Here is a 20301-nt window from a genome sequence, read left to right as displayed (position 1 = left end):
CACACCCTTATTCTATACTCTATTTTTCCCTTTCCATGTGAAGTCGGCATATTCTGCAGTGTAACTTATGTGATCCCAAAGCTCTGGTGGTTTCTCCTCTTTGCTTTCTGACCCTTCCCCACATTGGGATCCATCAGTGACTGATTCCTGTCATTTATTTCAGTGTTTGACGTTGCAGAACTAAAAGGACTTTCAGTGGTTGAAGTGGAAACCAAGTCCTCGTATCAGAATATCGTCTCTCATGGTGAGTCTACAATTTTGCGCATTTCCCAGAATCACCTGTCGTTTAAAAGGGGAACTCCGCTGATTTTTACGACATGTGAAAATAACGTTGTGTAGTGTCTGTTCTGTCTTTGTCACATGTATAAAAAAAAGAAACACTTTGACTTAAGGTCGTCTCCTTAATTTATAATGTGGCTGTTGAAAAAGAAAATGGGAACAATCCCACATTTCATATTAATTCTAGGTCTGTGGTTAACAAAATATAAATGATTCACAGCTGAAAATAAAAATGTAAATGTAAATCTAGTTAGTGGTGAGACAACTTCCAGAAAAAAAATTCCAGATCTAAATCAGGACGTCTCGGTCACCGAGTGGTTTAAGAGGCATCGAAGGGACGTTAATAATTAACCATTAACAATAAGAGTTTAAAGAGCTGACCAAAACTCAGAGGAGCGGCTTGTCACTTAAAGGAGAAAAGTGTGGGTCCACCTTAAAGGTCAGCCCACCTTAAGTGGTAAGTACCCCTTTAATCAGCAGGTGGAAAGCAGGCGACATCGTGGCTGCTGCAGTGAACTCGAATTTTCCAAAACATATACTACAAAGATCAATATATAATGCATTAGGAATTGGAATTACTATGGAATTGAGAGGAAGTGTTGCATTATGGGAAGGTTTTGGACTATATTGGGCACTAGAAGTCAGGACATCTGAGCCCCTTGCTGCTTTAGTTTTAAATCTCCGGAATGCCCCTTTAAAAGCCGACAGCTGACTGTTGATGAAGTTTCTGTAGGTGGTCTGTTCGCTGCTAAATACCCGGCATCTCATCCTCTTTTTCTTATTCCAAACATGTCGGAGAACTCAAAACACATCACCGCCGTCTACCACACCGCCGTGTTTACAGAGCCAACGGAGAAGCATTTCATTAACGGGATATTTATCAGAGTGGGGCCATTTGGGCTTTTGTGACTTTTCCCTATTAAAGCCTTAAATCAACATGCTGTCAGTAATACGAGCCCCCCCCCCCCCTTCAGAAACGCCATGTGGAGGGTGTCGCGGACAGGAAGAGAGGAGGGGGCTGTGCTCGGCTCACTAGCTGGCATGTGAGAACAGTTTCCCTTTCAGAAGAGAAAAGAGAGTGAGTTCACACACACAACCACACACACACAACCACACAGACACACACAACCACACACACAACAACAACAACATTTATTCAGGAAGCGCCGTCTGCCCACTCAGGAAATTCCTGAGGACAAGAGCTGCTTCCAGGGGCAGGAAATTTCCCCTCAGAAAGACCAAACACACACACACACACACACACACACACACACTCTTTATAACACCAATTCCCCTCACACAGTAAAATGGGTAATATACCACAGAGAGAGAGAGAGAGAGAGAGACCAAAGGAAGGTGGTGGGGGATGCAGTCATGTATGTAACACACACACACACACACACACACAGTAAACACCTACACTACCTCTGGCAAGCTTTGCACAAAGACACAAGATTCACTCACACTCATCCACCCACTCGCACAAGCGTGCATCGTGCAAACCCAGCTGTGCACACACACACACACACACACACACACACACACACACCAAGGAAACTAGTCTTGTTTTCATGGACATGGATTTTCTTTTTCCGAATTCTCCAGTAAAATATTTCCTCTAAAGCGCTCGTCTTTGCATCTCCTGCCTGTTTATTGCTAAATAACACTGGAACGCCTTGTGTTTTTGGACCTTTTCAATAATTCAGTGTCTTCCCGCTGACTGGTTCTCAGTTGCGTCATGCTCAAGAGTACGTGGGAGCCATGTCGAGTGGTGCTGACTGGATTGCGATCGAATTAAAAAACCCGACAAATCCAGCTCCGTCTGTAAACGCCGCCGCCGCGTTACGAAGAGAAGGAGACGAAAACCCTCCCGGCCTTTTATTTTTTTATAGTATTCATCTCTTTTGACAAAGACAGGCACCAAACCAGAAAGAAGGCCGGGTGGTTGACGGCACTCCTCCGCTCGCTGCTTAAAACTGTACGTCTGTCTGATCGCAGACCAACACCGCCGGATGATTCCTTCTATGGTTTTCTTTAAGCCTCAATGGAACAAACAATTAACGACTGTGTAATCCCAGCGTCTTAGTGTGGCTCTGTCTATTACCTGGTTAACTATAGAGGTGAGATTATATCGATTTCCAAACTATTCCTTTAAGATTAAGAGTTTAAACATGCAAGGTCGTGATGGATCTGTGAGGTGACGTAACACAAAAGGCCTTATAAAGAGGCAGCGTTTGGTTTTGTCTGCTCTGGGCTACCGTAGAAAAAACGGGACGCGGGAGCTGCCTGACGTCGTTGTCGTCTCTCCGTAGATATATTGCACAATGGAAGTATTATTCATCGTTTAACTATGAGTCGTCCCTCTTCTATTTTGCGCCCACACACTGATTCAGAAGTACATCATGGATGGAAGTCAATGCCTTTGAAATGCAATTCGACTTTAATTCTTCACTTCTCGTTATAATCTCTATAAAAGACTCTACTTATACATGCAGCCCCTTCATATAGTTCTTACACTGAACAATACTTTATACTACACCAATTCAAGTACCTACAGTTCTGTTTGTGTGTACATGAAGTATATTTATACTGTGTTTATTCTACATATTAGAAACAAGAATCTTATCCTATAATTATGTTTCTATACTGCATCTGGGAGCTTTTGACTGCAAACAATCAGATATTTTTATATTAAAATGTCTATTCTGATTAATGGGAATAATACGGTTCTTACATTGAAGATGGAAAGAAAAATATGGGAAAACCTGCTGAAATGCACAAGAAAAGATAAGAAAGCATGTTAATAAAATATGTTTGGGGTGTAGCTGGAGAAGAAGGTGAGGGTGGTGCAGTGTGATGTCTGGCTGAAGGGGTTAAAATCCAGCCTGGTAGCATTCTTTAGTGTGAGGAGAAGGCTGCAACTCTCCCCGATCTAATCCACTTCCTCCCCAGGAAATGGAGAAGGCGGATTTCTGCCCACACTGCAATTTCCTCCCTCATTCTTTTTCTTTCTGTCTTTTTCCCCTCCTCCTCCTCCTCCTCCTCCTCCTCCTCCTCCTCCAGGACAGAACTCCCTCTGAGTGCGGGGGTTAATGGACGGCTTGTTTTCCAGCACATGTGTGTTTAGACAGGCAGGAGGAGAAAGGATGAGCGGAGGTGTTTTTAGAGTGCGTGCTCGGTGACGAAGACGAGTTGCTGTCTCGTCTGAGTGGATCCTGAACCAGCAGCAGCCAGAAACGTATAAAAAAAATTAAAAAAAATATGTGAAAGACGTTTCCCTGCAGATGTGCACGACTCAAAGTAGGACTTGCGCATGTCTGCGGATGTGAACTGACCCATCGGTTTACTCGACAGGAAACTCCACGCGGACCTGCCGAGCGCTCTTCCTTTTTCTGCAACAATGCAAAAGAGGAAGTGGGCCGGGGGAGTTTCCTGTACGTCTCGTTGAGCCTCAGCCGCCAAGAGCCAAGCCCCCCCCCCACCCCCCACAAAAACCCTGAACTTCACACTTGCTAGAAGAAAAGCCAGTAAACTGGTTAAATATTGACGGACACGCAGCAGCTCGGGGGGTTACTCTTTGAACGATCCTATCTCTTGGCACGGCTCCAGCCCCGCCTGCTCCGTGATTGGTTCGGCAAACAGGCGAGCCCATGCAAATGAAGCATGAGTGTCCCAGCAATGCTTCATTGAAAGGTGAAAACGTATTTAGATCGAGCTTTTCCTCAACTGCCTCACCTGCAGACTGCTTTTGTTTCATCTCTAAATCTGACCCCTACGATTTTGGTTTTTCCTGAAAAGTGTCAGCGTTGTCTTCTTCGTACGTTCATCCTGATTCAAAGTGGACGATTATGAGACATAATCATGCTGTTCATACTGGTTGAAGCCTACAAATCATACTTTAATATTAAAGGTGCCTTGTGGAGGAAACAAAGACAAAAAGCAGTCGTCGATAATCAATAAACACGACCTGGGCTGAGAATCTCCACAGACCTCATCACACATTCTCAAATCATGCATTGTTTACATTTTAGTTTGCAACTTTTGCCAAACAATTGGTTGGAAAAGGGTGAATTCTTAAACATAATGCAACAGAAGCACAAGTAAAGAATCATCAAGTCACCAAACTGATGCAGGAATATCATTTTTACAACAATAGCTCATTTAAAGCTTTTGAAAAGTACTCGAGCCCGTTATTCCCGATTTAAACAACCTGCGCCGCCGCGTCGACAACACAGCGGGTGACTTAACCCGTCACTGAGCACCCAACCTTTCTGGATCGATAACAAAAGCCGAGATGTGGGAAGCAATTCAGACCTAATTTATTCCATAACGGTGAACGTTTCACCGCCTTTATCTTTTCCCGGCATTCAATTACTCCGAGTGCAGCAGCTAGCGGGGACTACTTCACCTTGCCGGTGCATTTAAGGACGCTCTAACTCGATGGTCAGGGGGAAATGTAAAGTAAACATGGCGTGTACTGGACGGGTCTGATAAAAACATGATCCTCCGAGGAAGAGAACTTACAGGCGTAGATGAATTGGAAGCATGAGTCCAGACACAATTCTGTTTTTGACGAGCTGCACTTGAGATTACTTCCTTAATCCTGCCAACGTCTGCAGGGGGGTCTTGGTCTTGAACCCCAGCCCTCCACTTCCTCATCCCTTTCTCTTCCCAGCCCCCCCTCCCTCCACTCCACATTATCTGTGCCTGACTTCTGTGTAACTGCTGGTTGTTCCAGTGCAATAGGTCTGTCAGTTCTGGTCCAGTGGAGGTGTGTACGGTTCAGGAGTCTGACCCCGGATCTGCTTCAACGCCTTCCAGCATGAGTGGAGGGGGGTGTTGAGTGCTCATGCAGTACGTACATATTGTGATGTAATGTGATCATGTTAGGTCTACGCCGTCATAATGCGATGGGATTTAACCATTAAAGTGAAATCTCGCCACATTTGAATTGCAACTCTCAGCCAATCACAGAAGCTCAAACCGGATCAACAGAAAACCCAAAGAAAAAGTTTGATTGACAAAAAAAACACACTTTCACGGAGAAAAAACACTGATCTGAAAATCACATGTCTGGTTCAAATGATCATACACTGCTCGTGTGTGTGTGTGTGTGTGTGTGTGTGTGTGTGACTCACGCAGGTGCGCAGGCAGCCTGGCAGGCTCGTCCTCCATTCGGCTGGCTGGCCTCGCGGCGGGAGCATGGACGGGGGAGGAAGTGGAGTTTGGCAGCGGGTTCGCGGAAGGACTGAAAGAGCTCCTCTCCTGCTATGAATAGACACAGAGACACAAAGCATGGCTCACAAAGCTCCACGCCGCACCGGCCCTGAACCCAAACAGCCTCCCCACGCCGCCTCGCCTCGCCTCACCTCGCCGTGCACCCACGACGCCACCTCGGCCTCGGCTCCGAGTGCGTGCCTCCGACACGCTGTCACGCTGCGTCTGCTCACATTCTGGTGATGCACATACCCAGAATGCCACACATGCTTTAGTGCTGAACCAACAAACGGCTCTGTTTGCAAAGATGGCGATCGCGGCGGCGTCTTTGAGATGCATTAGTGGCTCAGAAACGATCCGGATGGATTTTTTTTTAGCATCAATCGTTTGCTCAATAAACATTTCCATCCAAGAGCTTTTTTACTCAATAAATGAAATCATCTGTAATCTTTTAGGTTTGGCGATATATGTTTATGTTTACATTATGTTGAGGTCGAGCCTGATCGTGGACACATATAATAAAGATGACTTCCACACAATTAAAGCTTATTAATTAAAGGGCGCTGGTATCGGGTCGGTTCTCGGTTTTGGGTGCGTACCTCCTTGTTTATAGTCTATAACTAGAGCTGCAACTAATTAGGTTTATTAACAGGTCACAACTTCCCCAAGTTTGACGTGATGACTACAAATTGCTTTGTTTTTGTCGGACCAACATTCCAAAAATCCTGGGAATGCGGCGCCCTTTTCTTAATGAGTCATTACAGGCTCTTTGCTACTGTTGAAGCACTTTATAAACTTCCAGTTTTTCCCGACTGTCTTTGCCACAGAAACACCTGTTAACGTCTCCGGGCGCTGACAACCATCCACGTCTGGACTCAGGATATTCAGGTGAGTATTTGGATGTTTTAAGGAACAAAAACCCAGAACTGATAAGTGTTTCTGTAATAATAATTCCCCGGTTGCAGCTCCACCAAATGAGGACATTTGCTGCATCTCTGTTTTATATCATTCTAAGGTTGAATCTGACGCCTCGAGCTCTGGGACTTTATGACATTTCACGATATTTGGACCACTGTGTGAGACTGAATAATCGCGTATTCTGACAAATAAATCAGCATGTTGAGAACAGTTAATAGCTCCCTCAGGACACTCTGATATCGTACACTTATTGAATAGGAGTTGAGGTGTGAGGTTTTCTCTTGCCTCCTTTCCTTTCCTGCTAATGAGGGCAAATCTCTTTAGTTTATTGAGGAAATGAAGCTCATTTATTGATATTTTTTGGGGTTGTTGCCGTTTTTCCCTTCAGCTTCAGCCTGCTGTCACCACCGGAGCCACTCCGAGACCTGCACACCAACTGTATGCCCCAGGAATTTCCTGTGGAAGCCGAGCAATAATCTTTCAGTCGTCTTATTTCCTCCGCTCACAGGCGAAAAGGCTTCTCTCCCCACAACCGCTTTCTACACAATTCAGTTGTCTAGGGGGGAAAAAAACAGGACTGGTGAAAAGGTGAAGAGGGCAGGCCAGGACAAAGCCGTGCACATCACAGACGTGGGCTTCAGCGTGAAGGGGAGTCCTGTTGATCGCTCTTAAACCCTTCATTGGACGGCTCGCATCGAGGCTGACCTCCACTTCCCAAATAATATTCCTATAATGGTCCCATTAGGGCTGCAACTCACGATCATATCGACAATCAACCTGTCAATCAACGGAAAGGTCAAAAGAATAGTAAAAAAAAATGTCTGGCGAGCCAGAGCCTGCAAAGATTTGCCTCTTTTGCTCATTTAATCGGGAATTTATGTCGCAGCTTTGATCTGCAAATATTATTTTGGAAGTATGTGCTGCTCTTTCTCACACATAATGACACTAAATTATCTATTTAATTATTTTTTTAAAGCAAGGCATGCAGCTAAAGATGATTTAACTCATCAGTTAGTCTATACGTTTAATACACTCCCCTAAAATAAAGACTTGCCATTCATTCCTCCATCCACACGAATAGAGCATTTATTACACGTTCCCTCTAATTGCATTATGCTGTGTGTGTGTGTGTGTGTGTGTGTGTGTGTGTGTGTGTGTATGTGTGTGTGTGTGTGTGTGTGTGTGTGTGTGTGTGTGTGTGTGTGGCTCCTCTTCATCCCCACCACCACCGCGCTGTTGTGGCCGCTTTGATGCTTCACCGCCCGCCTTTCTAAACGCGTTACGTGCAGGTAACAACACGTCACAGCCCTCCGTCACTTTTTATTGTATTTATTTATTTATTTATTTATTAGCGCGTCATACACGGTCACGATTTCTTCCAGCAGGAGTGGAGGCGAACTAAAAAAAAAAAAAAAAAAAAGCCGCGAGCAACAGATGACTAGCAAAACAAACTGAATGGCGCTCGCGGCTCGCAGCTCGCGAGCTTCCCCACCAACGTCTGCGAAGAAGAAGGTTCGATGCACGCGACCGTACAACAGAAAATAAAATGGTGTAAAAAAGTGGACAAAGAGGAGCGCGTTACCTTGCTGGCAGCGGAGGAGGATTCAGACATGATCTCCCGGCAACTTCTTCTCCTCCTTCCACTTTCCGTCTCTGTCTCCCGGCAGCGCGCTTCTTCTTCTTCTCCTCCTTCTTCTTCTTCTCCTCCTTCTTCTTCTTCTCCTCCTTCTTCTCCTTCTTCTTCTTCTTCTCCTTCTTCTTCGTCGTCGCGCTTAGAAGTTGTTTCGTTGGTTCCGTTTGTTCTCTTCACATATCCCGGCTCTCTCGTTGTGTTTGTTTGTTGTGTTGTTTTCTATCTGCTGGCCGGCTCCATAGCGCGACTGTCGGCGTGAAAACTTCTTTTGTCTGCGTGTGTTTTCCCTTCATACGTCGGCAGCGTGCTGGTTAATAATCCCTTCCTGGAAGAGCCAGTCTCTCTCTCTCTCTCTCTCTCTGTCTGTCTCTCTCTCTCTCTCTCTCTCTCTCTCTCTCTCTCTCTCTCTCTCTGTCTCTCTGTCTCTCTCTCTCTCTCTCTCTCTGTCTCTCTGTCTCTCTCTCTCTCATTGATCTGGATGTGTGTAAAACGGCGAAATGACGTGAATTCCCAGCATCGAGCCTTGCCCCCTTTTAAAGGGAAACCCGAAGCAGGAAGTCACAGCAGCTCGCGGTTGCAGACAGGCACGCGCACATACACGCACACACACGCACGCACACACACAGACGGCACTAGTTTCTCTATATTTTGTAGTTTCTCTGTATGTTTTTATTTATTTAATCAAAGCTCCATAGATTACGCAACAGGTTTTCACCGCCGTGCTTTAATTACACGTCAGGGGGGGGGGTAATAATTACATTTAGCATGTAGCTTCAAGAGATACAATATAACCCCCCCCCCCCCTTTATAATAGAGTAATACTGGGAGGGGGGGGGGGGGGGGGGGGGGTAATTAAATGTTGTATAGCATGCAGGACTAAAGGGAATATACTCTGCTTTAAAACGTTTGTTGTCATGGTGATTATCTGTAGCAACCAACTGGTACTGGAACATCTTAAATAACTTACTTTGTGATGTATTAGCAGAAAAACACAAAAAAATAATAAAGTACTTAAATTATCAGGGGGGGGCTTTTAGGTGAGGTCTTTTGACCAGTTTTGAGGTCATCCAGCTTGGTCGAGCTTTCCAGAAATGTAAACAAAAATTGAAATTGAAATTCAGACGCAGCTGAGAAATATTAAAGCTGCAACAATCAGTGTTTTGTCTGAAGAGTACATAAGCAGAGCTAGAAGGGAAGCAGACTCCAAATTAATGTTATTGAGGTTGTGTTTGAGCACATCTCATAGTTAAGGACTCCTAAAGTTGACAGTTAAGTTGGTTCCGCTGCCTCCAAGTGGCCAAAAAAAATCTTTTCAATACTGCTTTAAATAGATTGTACAGTAATTTCCATAGTAACCACCGTTCATCAGCTGAAGTTCCCCTTACAGATGTTGCAGTGTTCAATATATAATATCTATGATGGCTGACAAATTAAAGGCAGGAAGGGGGAAACGGCATATCATTTCTTAGCAAGGTGTTAAATAATGTTAATAATCTGATTCGAATGATACAAATCGTCTTTTTTTTCCAATGATTATTATTCTTTTAGAAACGACTGCAGCACGTAAAACAGCTTTAACCAACTGTTGTAGTTCCAATGTGTTACTTGACCTAAATGATTAAGTAAGTGATCAATGTGATGACTCCAAATTACTTTCTTTCTTTTTGTTTAGCAGCATAATTACCGTTTAGATCTTGTTTCATGCCTGGTACTCCAACAAAACCATAAACAGATAAAAACATAAAACAGATGCAATCTTTTCTCTGTCTTTACTGTTCAGGACAGATATCTCAAGATTAATCTGAATTTATAGCATGTTCAATAGGACAGATCATCTATAAAAGAGAGGGAGATCACATGACACTGCGACTCCCCCTAGCGGAGGAAAGCAGCGTTACAGCATCGTGCTGCATTGTGCTAGTCGGAAGATCCTACTTCAACACCTGATTCTACTCTTCCCAGAATGTCGCGTTCAAGTGCCCTGTTGTCAGGACGAATTGGAGGCTATATATATATATACACTGCTCAAAAAAATAAAGGGAACACTAAAATAACACATCCTAGATCTGAATGAATAAAATATTCTTATTAAATACTTTGTTCTTTACATAGTTGAATGTGCTGACAACAAAATCACACAAAAATGATCAATGGAAATCAAATTTATTAACCCATGGAGGTTTTGGATTTGGAAAAACACATTACAGGCTGATCCAACTTTGATGTAATGTCCTTAAAACAAGTCAAAATGAAGCTCAGTAGTGCGTGTGGCCTCCACGTGTATGACCTCCCTACAACATGCTCCTGATGAGGTGGCGGATGGTCTCCTGAGGGATCTCCTCCCAGACCTGGACTAAAGCATCCGCCAACTCCTGGACAGTCTGTGGTGCAACGTGGCGTTGGTGGATGGAACAAGACATGATGTCCCAAATGTGCTCAATAGGATTCAGGTCTGGGGAACGGGCAGGCCAGTCTATAACGTCAATGCCTTCATCATACAGGAACGGCTGACACACTCCAGCCCCATGAGGCCTAGCATTGTCATGCATTAGAAGGAACCTAGGGCCCAGTGCACCAGCATGGTCTCACAATGGGTCTGAGGATCTCATCCCGGTACCTAATGGCAGTCAGGGTACCACTGGCGAGCCCATGGAGGGCTGTGCGACCTTCCAAAGAAATGCCACCTCACACCATTACTGACCCACCACCAAACCGGTCATGCCGGAGGATGTTGCAAGCAGCAGAACGTTCTCTGCGGCGTCACCAGACCCTGTCACGTCTGTCACATGTGCTCAGTGTGAACCTGCTTTCATCTGTGAAGAGCACAGGGCGCCAGTGGCGAATTTGCCAATCTTGGTGTTCTCTGGCAAATGCCAAACGTCCTGCAGGGTGTTGGGCTGTAAGCACAACCCCCACCTGTGGGCGTCGGGCCCTCATACCACCCTCATGGGGTCTGTTTCTGACCGTTTGAGCAGACACATGCACATTTGTGGCCTGCTGGAGGTCATTTTGCAGGGCTCTGGCAGTGTTCCTCCTGTTCCTCCTTGCACAAAGGCGGAGGTAGCTGTCCTGCTGCTGGGTTGTTGCCCTCCTACGGCCTCCTCCACGTCTCCTGATGTACTGGCCTGTCTCCTGGTAGCGCCTCCATGCTCTGGACACTACGCTGACCAGACACAGCAAACCTTCTTGCCACAGCTCGCATTGATGTGCCATCCTGGATAGGGGTGGGACAATACGGGTAACTCACGATTCGATACTGTGACGATATTTGGCCCACGATAACGATAATATCACGATACACGATATCTGCGATATTCGATATATTGCAAGAAATTTCATCAACGATATATCACGATATGTGACTGAAAAAGAAAAAATATGCATCAAAAATAAATTCCAAAACTTCGTACAATGTACAAATGAATAAACACTGTCCAGCTGGACACATTAAAGTGCATGGACATTAATAACATGTCTTATGTAAACCAGGACAGTGCTTTCTGATACTGAAAAGTCAGTAGCAACTTGTAAACGTGGGCCCGTTTTAGTTTAACAATAGCTAAACAAGATAAGAATAACATCAGAATTAAATGAAATGCACATTTCAGTATGCACCCATCCAGTACCTGGGAAGTCGGGCCTCATGCGGGCCTCATGCCCACACAGCTCCGCGGATCCGCACATGTGGACCCTCCGGCGGACGGTAAACACGCGCCGCCCGGAATCCTGCCCGTAAATAGGCAATCGAGCCCGGCCAAAAAGTGGGTCCTCATGCCCTCAATGCTGTGTGAAAAGCGCTTGAAGCTCACAACAGCGTGTGCCAGTGTGACGGTCAGCTGCGCTCTGACCAACCGGGAGCCGCTCCATGAGTCGCTGTCCAGCTCATGGAGCCTGCTAACAACAGCGCTTAATTAACATAGTGTAGAGTTACACGGACCGGCTTTCACACTTTTGGCAAATTTGTATAAAAACAACACACCAATTGATCTCGGGTTTAAAATGCATTGTAACGCGCGTTACTGAGAATTGTACCGAGTAAAATATTACCGATTTTTTTTTTGTAACATTACCGCGTTACAGCAAAACGTAATGCATTACTTTTGTAACGCGTTACTCCCAACACTGTATATATATATAGCTAATACTTGTTGCACTAGGCTCACATCACCCCAACTCGAAGACTCGAGTATAAAAATGATTTACCACTCGTAATAATCAAATCAAATCAGACTTTATTTATATGGCACTTTTCATACATATAGTAGCACAAAGTGCCTCACAAAAAATAAAAGCGAACAAAACAAAAACAAAACAAGATGTGAGCAACAAAGAACACCACGAAACCAAAACCTCCCACCCCCACAAATATATAGACAGAGATACACAGAGACATACACACCCACACACATAAACATACACACACAAATACACACCCACACACAAACACTAACTGTTGCTGAGGAGACATGGCTGGGCATCGAGATCTGAGGTGAGGAAGAAGCTACCTTTGGGGGCCGTACACACCGAGAGGAATCATGGTCCATGCCTGCAGGGGGCGCCGCCACAGGGACCACCCCAGCCCAGGCAGACAGGAGGCTCCACACCACGGTGTAGAGCTCTCCAACCACCCGGGCCATGGCCGTCCACAGGACAGCACCCCCAACGTTGAACCAGAAACAACTCCCGGTGTGGTAGGCCCCCAGGAGGAAACACTGGAAAATCGAGGGGCTAAAACAGTAAAATAAGGTAAAAGGTAGAAGCTAAAATCTGAGGGAATAAAACAATAAAACAACAAAAACAGTAAAATTCATAAAGATGTATAAAATAAAGTAAAATAGACCCAATAAATAAAACAATAAAAATAAATAAAATATATAAAACAGTAAAGCAGGATAAGCTAAAATAGATAATATAAAATAGAATAATAATAAAAAATGTAAGAAGCATAAAAGGAATTAAACAAGTCAGTTAAAAGCTTGATTAAAAAGGTGGGTCTTGAGCCTCTTTTTAAAAACATCAACATTCTCTGCGGCCCTGAGGTTCTCCGGCAGGCTGTTCCACAATCGGGGGCCATGGTAACTGAATGCCGCCTCCCCGTGTGTTTTGGTTCTGACTAGTGGTATGGTTAAAAGGCCAGCACCGGAGGACCTCAGGGTCCGCGAGGGTTGATAGGGTAAAATTTGTGCAGACAAATAAGAAGGCCCGAGACCATTAAGACATTTAAAAACTAGTAAAAGAACCTTAAAATCGATCCTGAAGCGCACAGGGAGCCAATGCAGCGATTTTAAAACTGGTGTAATGTGCTCCCGCCCTCTGGTCCTCGTCAGCACGCGTGCGGCTGAGTTCTGTAGTAGTTGTAAATTGTACATGTTCTTTTTGGGAAGACCAGAGAGCAGGGCATTACAATAATCTAAACGACATGAGATAAAAGCATGCATCAGCACCTCCGTACTGGCCTGAGAGAGAAACGGGCGGACTCTGGCTATATTCTTAAGATGGTAAAAACCTATCTTTGTTATGTTTTTGATGTGTGGAATAAAAGTGAGCTCAGAGTCAAAAATCACACCCAGATTCTTTATAGATTTTGAGGGTTTAAAATCCTGTAACTTTGGTAAAAGTTTCTCTCTCTGGCCTTCAGGACCAATGACTAAAACCTCTGTTTTTTCCTGGTTGAGCTGTAGGAAGTTTGCTGCCATCCATGACTTGATGTCTACAATGCAGTTAAAAAGGGCATCAATTGGCCCTGTGTCATCAGGAGACACAGCCATGTACAGTTGCGTATCGTCAGCATAGCTATGAAAGCTGATGCCGTGTCTCCTGATGACGTCCCCAAGGGGAAGCATGTAAAGGTTAAAAAGAGTTGGACCTAAAATTGACCCTTGGGGAACCCAACACTTTATCTTATGGGTTTCTGAGGAACATGTATCCATACTTACAAAGAAACTTCGATCAGTAAGGTAGGACGTGAACCAGTTAAAAACAGTACCAGAGAGGCCGACCAGGTTCCTCAGTCTATTTAATAAAATGTGATGGTCTACTGTATCGAAGGCGGCGGTTAGATCCAGTAGTACCAGGACTGTGAGTTTATGATTATCTAAATTACACCTGATGTCATTTAAAATCTTTAAAAGTGCTGTCTCTGTACTGTGGTTCCTCCTAAAACCAGACTGATGAGTCTCTAAAATATGGTTTGAGTTTAAGAAATCATTTACTTGATTAAAAACAAGTTTTTCCAAAATTTTACTTAAAAATGGTAAGTTGGATACAGGCCGGTAGTTATTTAAGACATTGGGGTCTAAATCACTCTTCTTCAGAAGGGGCTTCACCACCGCCGTTTTAAAGGAGGTGGGGAAGACACCCGTCTGAAGAGAGCAATTCACCAAATACAACAGCTGTTCCTCAAAGAATCCATAGAGTGTTTTAAAAAACGGTGTGGGAATTGGATCTAAAAGGCAGGTTGTGGGCTTTACCTGGGAGAAAACTCGACCAAGTGTCCTCGCATCAACCAGGGCAAAACTCTCCAGTGTTTCCTCCGGTAAAAGCAATGATCCAGGTGTTAAAAGCTGTTGGGATAAAAGACTGGATCTGATGTCATTGATTTTTCTTCTGAAGTGGTCTGCAAAGTCCTCGCAAAGGACGTTATCTGGTGTCTTAGAGGATTTTTTAAAATTTGTGTTTGTTAAAAGATCGATTGTGGAGAATAAAAATTTGGGGTTATTTTTATGATCAGTGATCAATTTTTGGAAGTGGGAGATTCTTGCTTGTTTGACTGCGTTATTGTAAATTTTGAGGTGTTGACGTAAAATTTCATAGTGAACAGTTAACTTGCATTTCCTCCATCTCCTTTCAGCACTCCTGCATTCCCTTTTGAGTTTTTTAATGTCCTCGGTTCTCCATGGTGGTGTAGGTCTTGTTTTAATTGTTTTAATAAAAGGTGGAGCCACTGAGTCCAGTGTTGACTTTATCTTATTGTTAAAATTGTCAGTGATAAAATCGCAGGGTGCTGGTAAAATTTCGGCAGGAGTGCTTTGTAATATCTGAATAAAATTTGCAGCCACTTCAGAAGTTAGGTAGCGTTTCTTCACTGTTCTCACCGGGGCCTCCCGCTGATTAAAACTGGTGATTGTAAAAAACACACAAAAGTGGTCAGATACAGCCAGGTCCACAACAGAGGGCGCACCAATGGACAGGCCATAAGATATAACCAGGTCCAAGGTGCGCCCTCTGCTGTGGGTCGACTGCGTCACATGTTGCTTAAAATCAAGGCAGTGTAAAAGGTTTAAAAAGTCTCTAGACAGTGAGTCTGAGGAGATGTCCACGTGTAAATTAAAATCACCGGTTATTAAAATTCTGTTAAAAGTGGTATGAATAATTGATAAAAGTTCTGAAAATTCCCTGATGAATGAAGTGGAGTACTGGGGTGGTCGGTAGACTGTTATACAGAGAATAGGTGGGCTGCTAAAAACGAAGGCATGGTACTCAAATGAAGAGTAACTGTTAAAAACTACTTCGTTAGTGTTCATATTGTTCTTTGTAATTGAAGCAGTGCCGCCCCCTCTTCTGCACCCCCTAGTTGAAAATAAAAAGTTAAAATTCGGTGGGGAAGCCTCAGTGAGAACAACAGGTGCATCAGTGCCAAGCCATGTCTCCGTAAGGAAAATGCTGTCCAGGTTATTGTCTAAAATTATATCATTTATGATAAAAGACTTGTTTAAAAGAGAGCGCACATTCAGCACAGCCAATTTAACGTCTGTGCTGAACGTGCGCTCATCGCGTTTTCCAATCGGAATGTTAAAAACACAGTTTGATCTAAAAACAGTCCTGGGTTTCAATTGTCTATGTGAGATGATGGTTGGGATGGTATGAATACTGTCCTGTGCCACTGGGGTCACTGAGGGAGGGGCGTGTATGAACGATTCCAGAACAGATTAAAATTGTCGATAAAACCTAAGTTGTGGGCAGTGCAGGAGGACTGGAGCCATGTGTTGAGGCTGAGGATTATATAATAATAATAATGACTTGAGGGGCGTTCGTGTACATTTCCGAGTCAGCAACTCGTGAGTTTCCACAATCCCGATGCCACGTGAAGGCAGCACCAGTCCCATGCTTAGAATAGGCCACCGGTTAAGTTTCGTTTTCAAATCATCAGATATGATACCGGACTTTCCCACCGCGTTGAACTCAGCAGCACCTCCGCTGTTGTCTTGTGTTGTTCGGAGGAGGAAGGAGGAGAGATGGCGGAAACAAAAACGATGGAGCTGGAAATACTGAAGTTCATCTGCGCCAATCAAGGAGCGGTCGACAACGAGTACCTGCTGTTCAACCTCGGCTCGAGCGATGCCGTCAAAGAGAGCATCCTTAACCGGGAGAAGTTCGCCCTGTGTTGCCCGTTCCAGCAGCCGAAGGTGGTGGCCCGGACCCGGCTGAAGCTGTGCCGAGTCAAGGAGTGCCGCGAATCGTGCGAGGAGCTGCATCTGTGTAAGAAGTTCTTACTGGGCGGAATCTGTCGCTTCGGTCAGACGAGGTGAGCGAACGTCTGGGGGTCCGGAGGAGGAGGAGGAGAGGCCCGCGCCTCCTTCGGCTCCATCCGATTCGTATTTTAAATAATCTTTATTGTGGAAATCAGTGTTTTCAACGTGTATTTAAAGGAGTCATCACCTGGTTTTATACGTATCCAGCCCCCCTTGGATCGCTTTGGATCAATTCGTAAAACTTATTAGAAAAAAAAAAAAAAATTTTAATCAAACATTGAGCTTGTTCTGACCCTTTTTCGTACCGCGATTTTATCACGCGAGATTACGCGCGAGGTTTTGACTGGTCCGGATGTGCATTGTATAATATGTAATGAGGCGCGCGTTGATTCGCCGCAGGAAGGACAGAGCCGGGGGGGCTTGCCTGCATGCAGACTCCAAAACATAATGGCGGCGCTTCGGCGATTTCAGGTAGCGGACGGGGGGGGGTTGGGTGGTGAAAGAGGGGTGGGCTTATGCAAGTAGCCGCCACGGTGACGTCACCGAAGGCGCAGAATCAAAATCTCGTGCTTTAGGAATGCACACCCTTGTGTGCTATTCCTGTTCGGAAAAAGAGCAGAAGCGAAAAAACGGCGCCACTTTCAAACTCCAGCCTTTCAGGCAAGTTTCAACTGAGGTCAAACACAGATATGCATGTTTTAACAAGAGAAATTGCGATTTCCAGGTGATGACTCCTTTAAAGCTTTTCGACGAAGAACGACGCCGTCGCAGGTTTTTCGAAGTTTCATTTAAAGTGTCCATATATATGTCCGTTTTCTCTGGTCTCTACACCAATAAACTGGTCCTCCCTGAGCCTGCCAACTGCCAGGATGAGGAAAACAAGCAATTCCTGCATGGTCTCTGCAGCCCACCCTCTGGTTAAACGGTGCTCCTATAGGCTGTTCAGATTTAGCTCCTTTCTTTACTTAACGAAAGGAGTCATTTGCATAAGCCCCTCCTCTGCACTATGATAGGAGATCCGAAAGGGGGGCATTTCGCAACACAGCGCTGAGAGCCGACAGCGGACGGAGAAAGCGGACAGACAGCGCCAACCAGAGAGACCCACGGAGAGCGCTGACGAGAGCATGGACATCAGGACTGACAGCCCAGGCTGACAGCAGCACGGACCTACACTGACCGACAGCATGCACACACCCACAGCACGCACGGACCCACAGCAAGCATGGAGAGTGTGGACCAACATCACGGACACCGACAGACCCATAGCGTGCACTGAGAGCACGCACGAGAGCGGCACGGAGAGCACGGACCCACAGCTTGCGCGGAGAGTGCAGCCCAACATACCGGTCATGGTGCTGGGTGATCGGCTGGTGCTCCGTGAATAAATCCCTGTGCAGGTGAAGCTGGAGACAATCCTCCCTCTGTCTCACGCGCTCTGGTGCGTCTTCTGCTGCCTCCGGTCGGACAGATCCCAGGGCCGTGTGTCCGACAGAGCGCCGTGCACGGCGGTCCGGGTCTGGTCTGTTGCGTTTCATTTTTACGGCTACGGTCTGTGTTAGCTTCTATGTTGGCCCTTTTCCACCGAGGCATTTTGAGGGCCGGTTCGGAGCCGGTGCCCAATCGCGAACCAGTTCTTCCTGGCTCTTGGCCAGGAAAACTGGTTCCTGAGCGGCCCCAACTCCTTGCTGGGCTGGAACCGGCCCAGGAGAAGGTCTTGCTTAGGTTAGGGGCTGGGGGCAGGGTTAACGCTCGAGGCAACGGGGGAAAATACGCCGCTGCGGAGTTTTACTAACGTTACTGTTCCCGGTAAGTTTCACTTTTAAATTGTTTCACCTCGTTGCTAACCAACGACACATTTCTGTTTAGTTTACCAAGCTAGTGATTACGTTCGTAACAGCAGCAACTAGTGGCTATGCTTCCTCTGGTAATGTAAGCTGACTGGCTAGCTAGCCAGCTAGCAGGATATTGCTAACAACGTTAGCATGCCACTTTCTGACTGCCGTTGGCTCACTAAACGTTACCAACTACCAACGTGACTTAACATCTGTGTTCACGGCGCCGTGGACACGTCTGTGATTAAACCGCTGTTCTCTGGTTTGTGTTTGTAGAGCTGTCGGACATCGGCGATATTGAACGGAGGTCCAACCTGCAGATGACTAAACATCAAACACTCCGATCTATTGATCACACACTGCTCTACACTTTAAAAAATGTTGTGATTTTAGTATTTTGTGTATTTTATTGTTATTGTATTATTTGCCAAAATAAACACTTTCTGAAGAGACATGTCTGCTATGCTTGAAATTAGCGCTGCGGGGAAACCTCAGACGTATACAGTGTAGAGTAGGGCGGTATCCAAATTTTGATACCGTCAAACCTCCTCCCTATTTTACCCCGGTATACGGGATTACCGTGACTAATTAAAAATGATGACGTAAGGCTCAGACGACATCACCAAACTCATTAGAGTTTATCTTCTCTGCCCGAGCCCGATCCGGCCGAAATTTCCCACCACCCTCGGGCTGGGTCGGGCCGGGCCTTTAAACTAGGGCCCGACCGATTATCGGCCGCACCGATATATCGGGCCGATATTTAACATTTTAGGGATATCGGTATCGGCCATACTTTCCATAAATTCCCACCGATAAGTTCATATAATTTTCACAACCAATTTTGCAGCCGTTTCGTTCTGAACGCGCCTTCCGCTCTTGCCACTTGGAATTCATGAGCCTTGCCAAGTTGCCTCGCCCGTCACAGCATCTGATTGGTTTGGCACACGGAATACAACCAATCAACACGCAAGGCTGCAAGCGGGGCGGGGTGCCTTCACGCTCCCTGTGACTCGTGAGCGGTTTCTAGACGGCCACGTGGGGCTAAGGACGGTGCTGCGTGCGGATACAACTTAAAGCAGAGAAAACACATTTCCTTCGAGGTAAGCAGTGTTTCCCCTACCATTGTACAGGCCAGGCCAAGGAGACCTGCCGCCAGGCCAAGGAGACCTGCCGCCAGGCCAAGGAGACCTGCCGCCAGGCCAAAAAAAATAAATCAATACTCCAAAAATAAGCTACCTATCAATTAATTCATAAATCAATAATCATTTACATTAGGAGCGCCTCCGCGCAGCACAGTAGACTTTCTCCGCAAGATGCGCGGCCGCAACAATCCTCGCCGCGCGCTCCCGCTACGTTTTTCGTGTACTTTACACGCTTGATGTTGTTCTGATGCCGTTCCGCCTCGTTAAACCACCACAATGTCGCTTTCTACTTTGAAAACACGGAGTTGACACTGTATTTTGACAAGCTGTTGCACTCTTTAGACTCGTGGTGTGACCGGAACCGGACCGGTACCGGAACCGGACCGGTGCATTTATAAGAAAAATGCCGCTGTGTTTCTCCGTCCAAAATCCGCTTTCCTCGAGCTGCCTGCTCGCACAGATCCGCTCGTGCGCACATTCGCTGATGCAGGTCGAGTGTTTAATATAAATATATGCAGAGACGGCGCTCCTTCAAAACAACATCAAGCCATGCATGTGTAGTATTAGGACGTGATGACGTTTGTACAACCGGGCTAACGGGCTAACGGGCCAAAGCCCGTTTGGGCTGGAGCAGTGTGAATGCAAAGCCGTTGGGGACCCCCCTGGGGCAATCGTGCCGAGGCACGCTACTGATCGCGCCCTTAGGCAGCCTATGTTAATAAAATAAGGATTGTTTTTGATAAGCTGTGGAACTCTGAGTTAACCTATTTCTACCTGAATTTATGAACTACCAGGCTGTTGAGTAAACC

The 20301-nt window shown here is 45.7% G+C and overlaps 2 protein-coding genes across 5 annotated transcripts in view; one reads left to right on the top strand and one right to left on the bottom strand.

The window, feature by feature from the left end:
- Positions 1-8470, bottom strand: part of etv6 (ETS variant transcription factor 6) — a 19994-nt gene extending 11524 nt beyond the window's left edge. Inside the window, exons 1-2 of the mRNA XM_084039262.1 lie at positions 7997-8470; positions 5418-5547 (exon numbers count right to left, since the gene is read on the bottom strand). Coding sequence (XP_083895388.1) covers positions 5418-5547; positions 7997-8026 — 160 coding nt within the window. The 5' untranslated portion in view covers positions 8027-8470. The remainder of the gene's footprint in view (positions 1-5417; positions 5548-7996) is intronic.
- A 7801-nt stretch (positions 8471-16271) lies between these two features.
- LOC311032461 (protein mono-ADP-ribosyltransferase PARP12-like) overlaps positions 16272-20301 on the top strand; it is a 30733-nt gene continuing 26703 nt past the window's right edge. For 2 of the 4 annotated variants that reach the window (XR_014599184.1, XM_084039250.1), the window contains exon 1: positions 16272-16571. Coding sequence is in view for 1 of the 4 variants with exons in the window: in XM_084039250.1 (XP_083895376.1) it covers positions 16282-16571 (290 nt within the window). In the remaining 3 variants the exon portion in view is untranslated. Of the gene's footprint in view, positions 16572-17790; positions 17916-20301 lie in introns of those variants that run through there. The other 2 variants (XM_084039251.1, XM_084039252.1) reach the window with 2 other exon arrangements.

The sequence above is a fragment of the Eutrigla gurnardus genome (genome assembly GCF_963514095.1).
Source record: "Eutrigla gurnardus genome assembly, chromosome: 21".
In the NCBI taxonomy this organism is placed as follows: domain Eukaryota; kingdom Metazoa; phylum Chordata; class Actinopteri; order Perciformes; family Triglidae; genus Eutrigla; species Eutrigla gurnardus.
The sequence above is the reverse complement of the archived record's forward strand: the minus strand, read 5'-3'. Positions and strand labels throughout refer to the sequence as shown.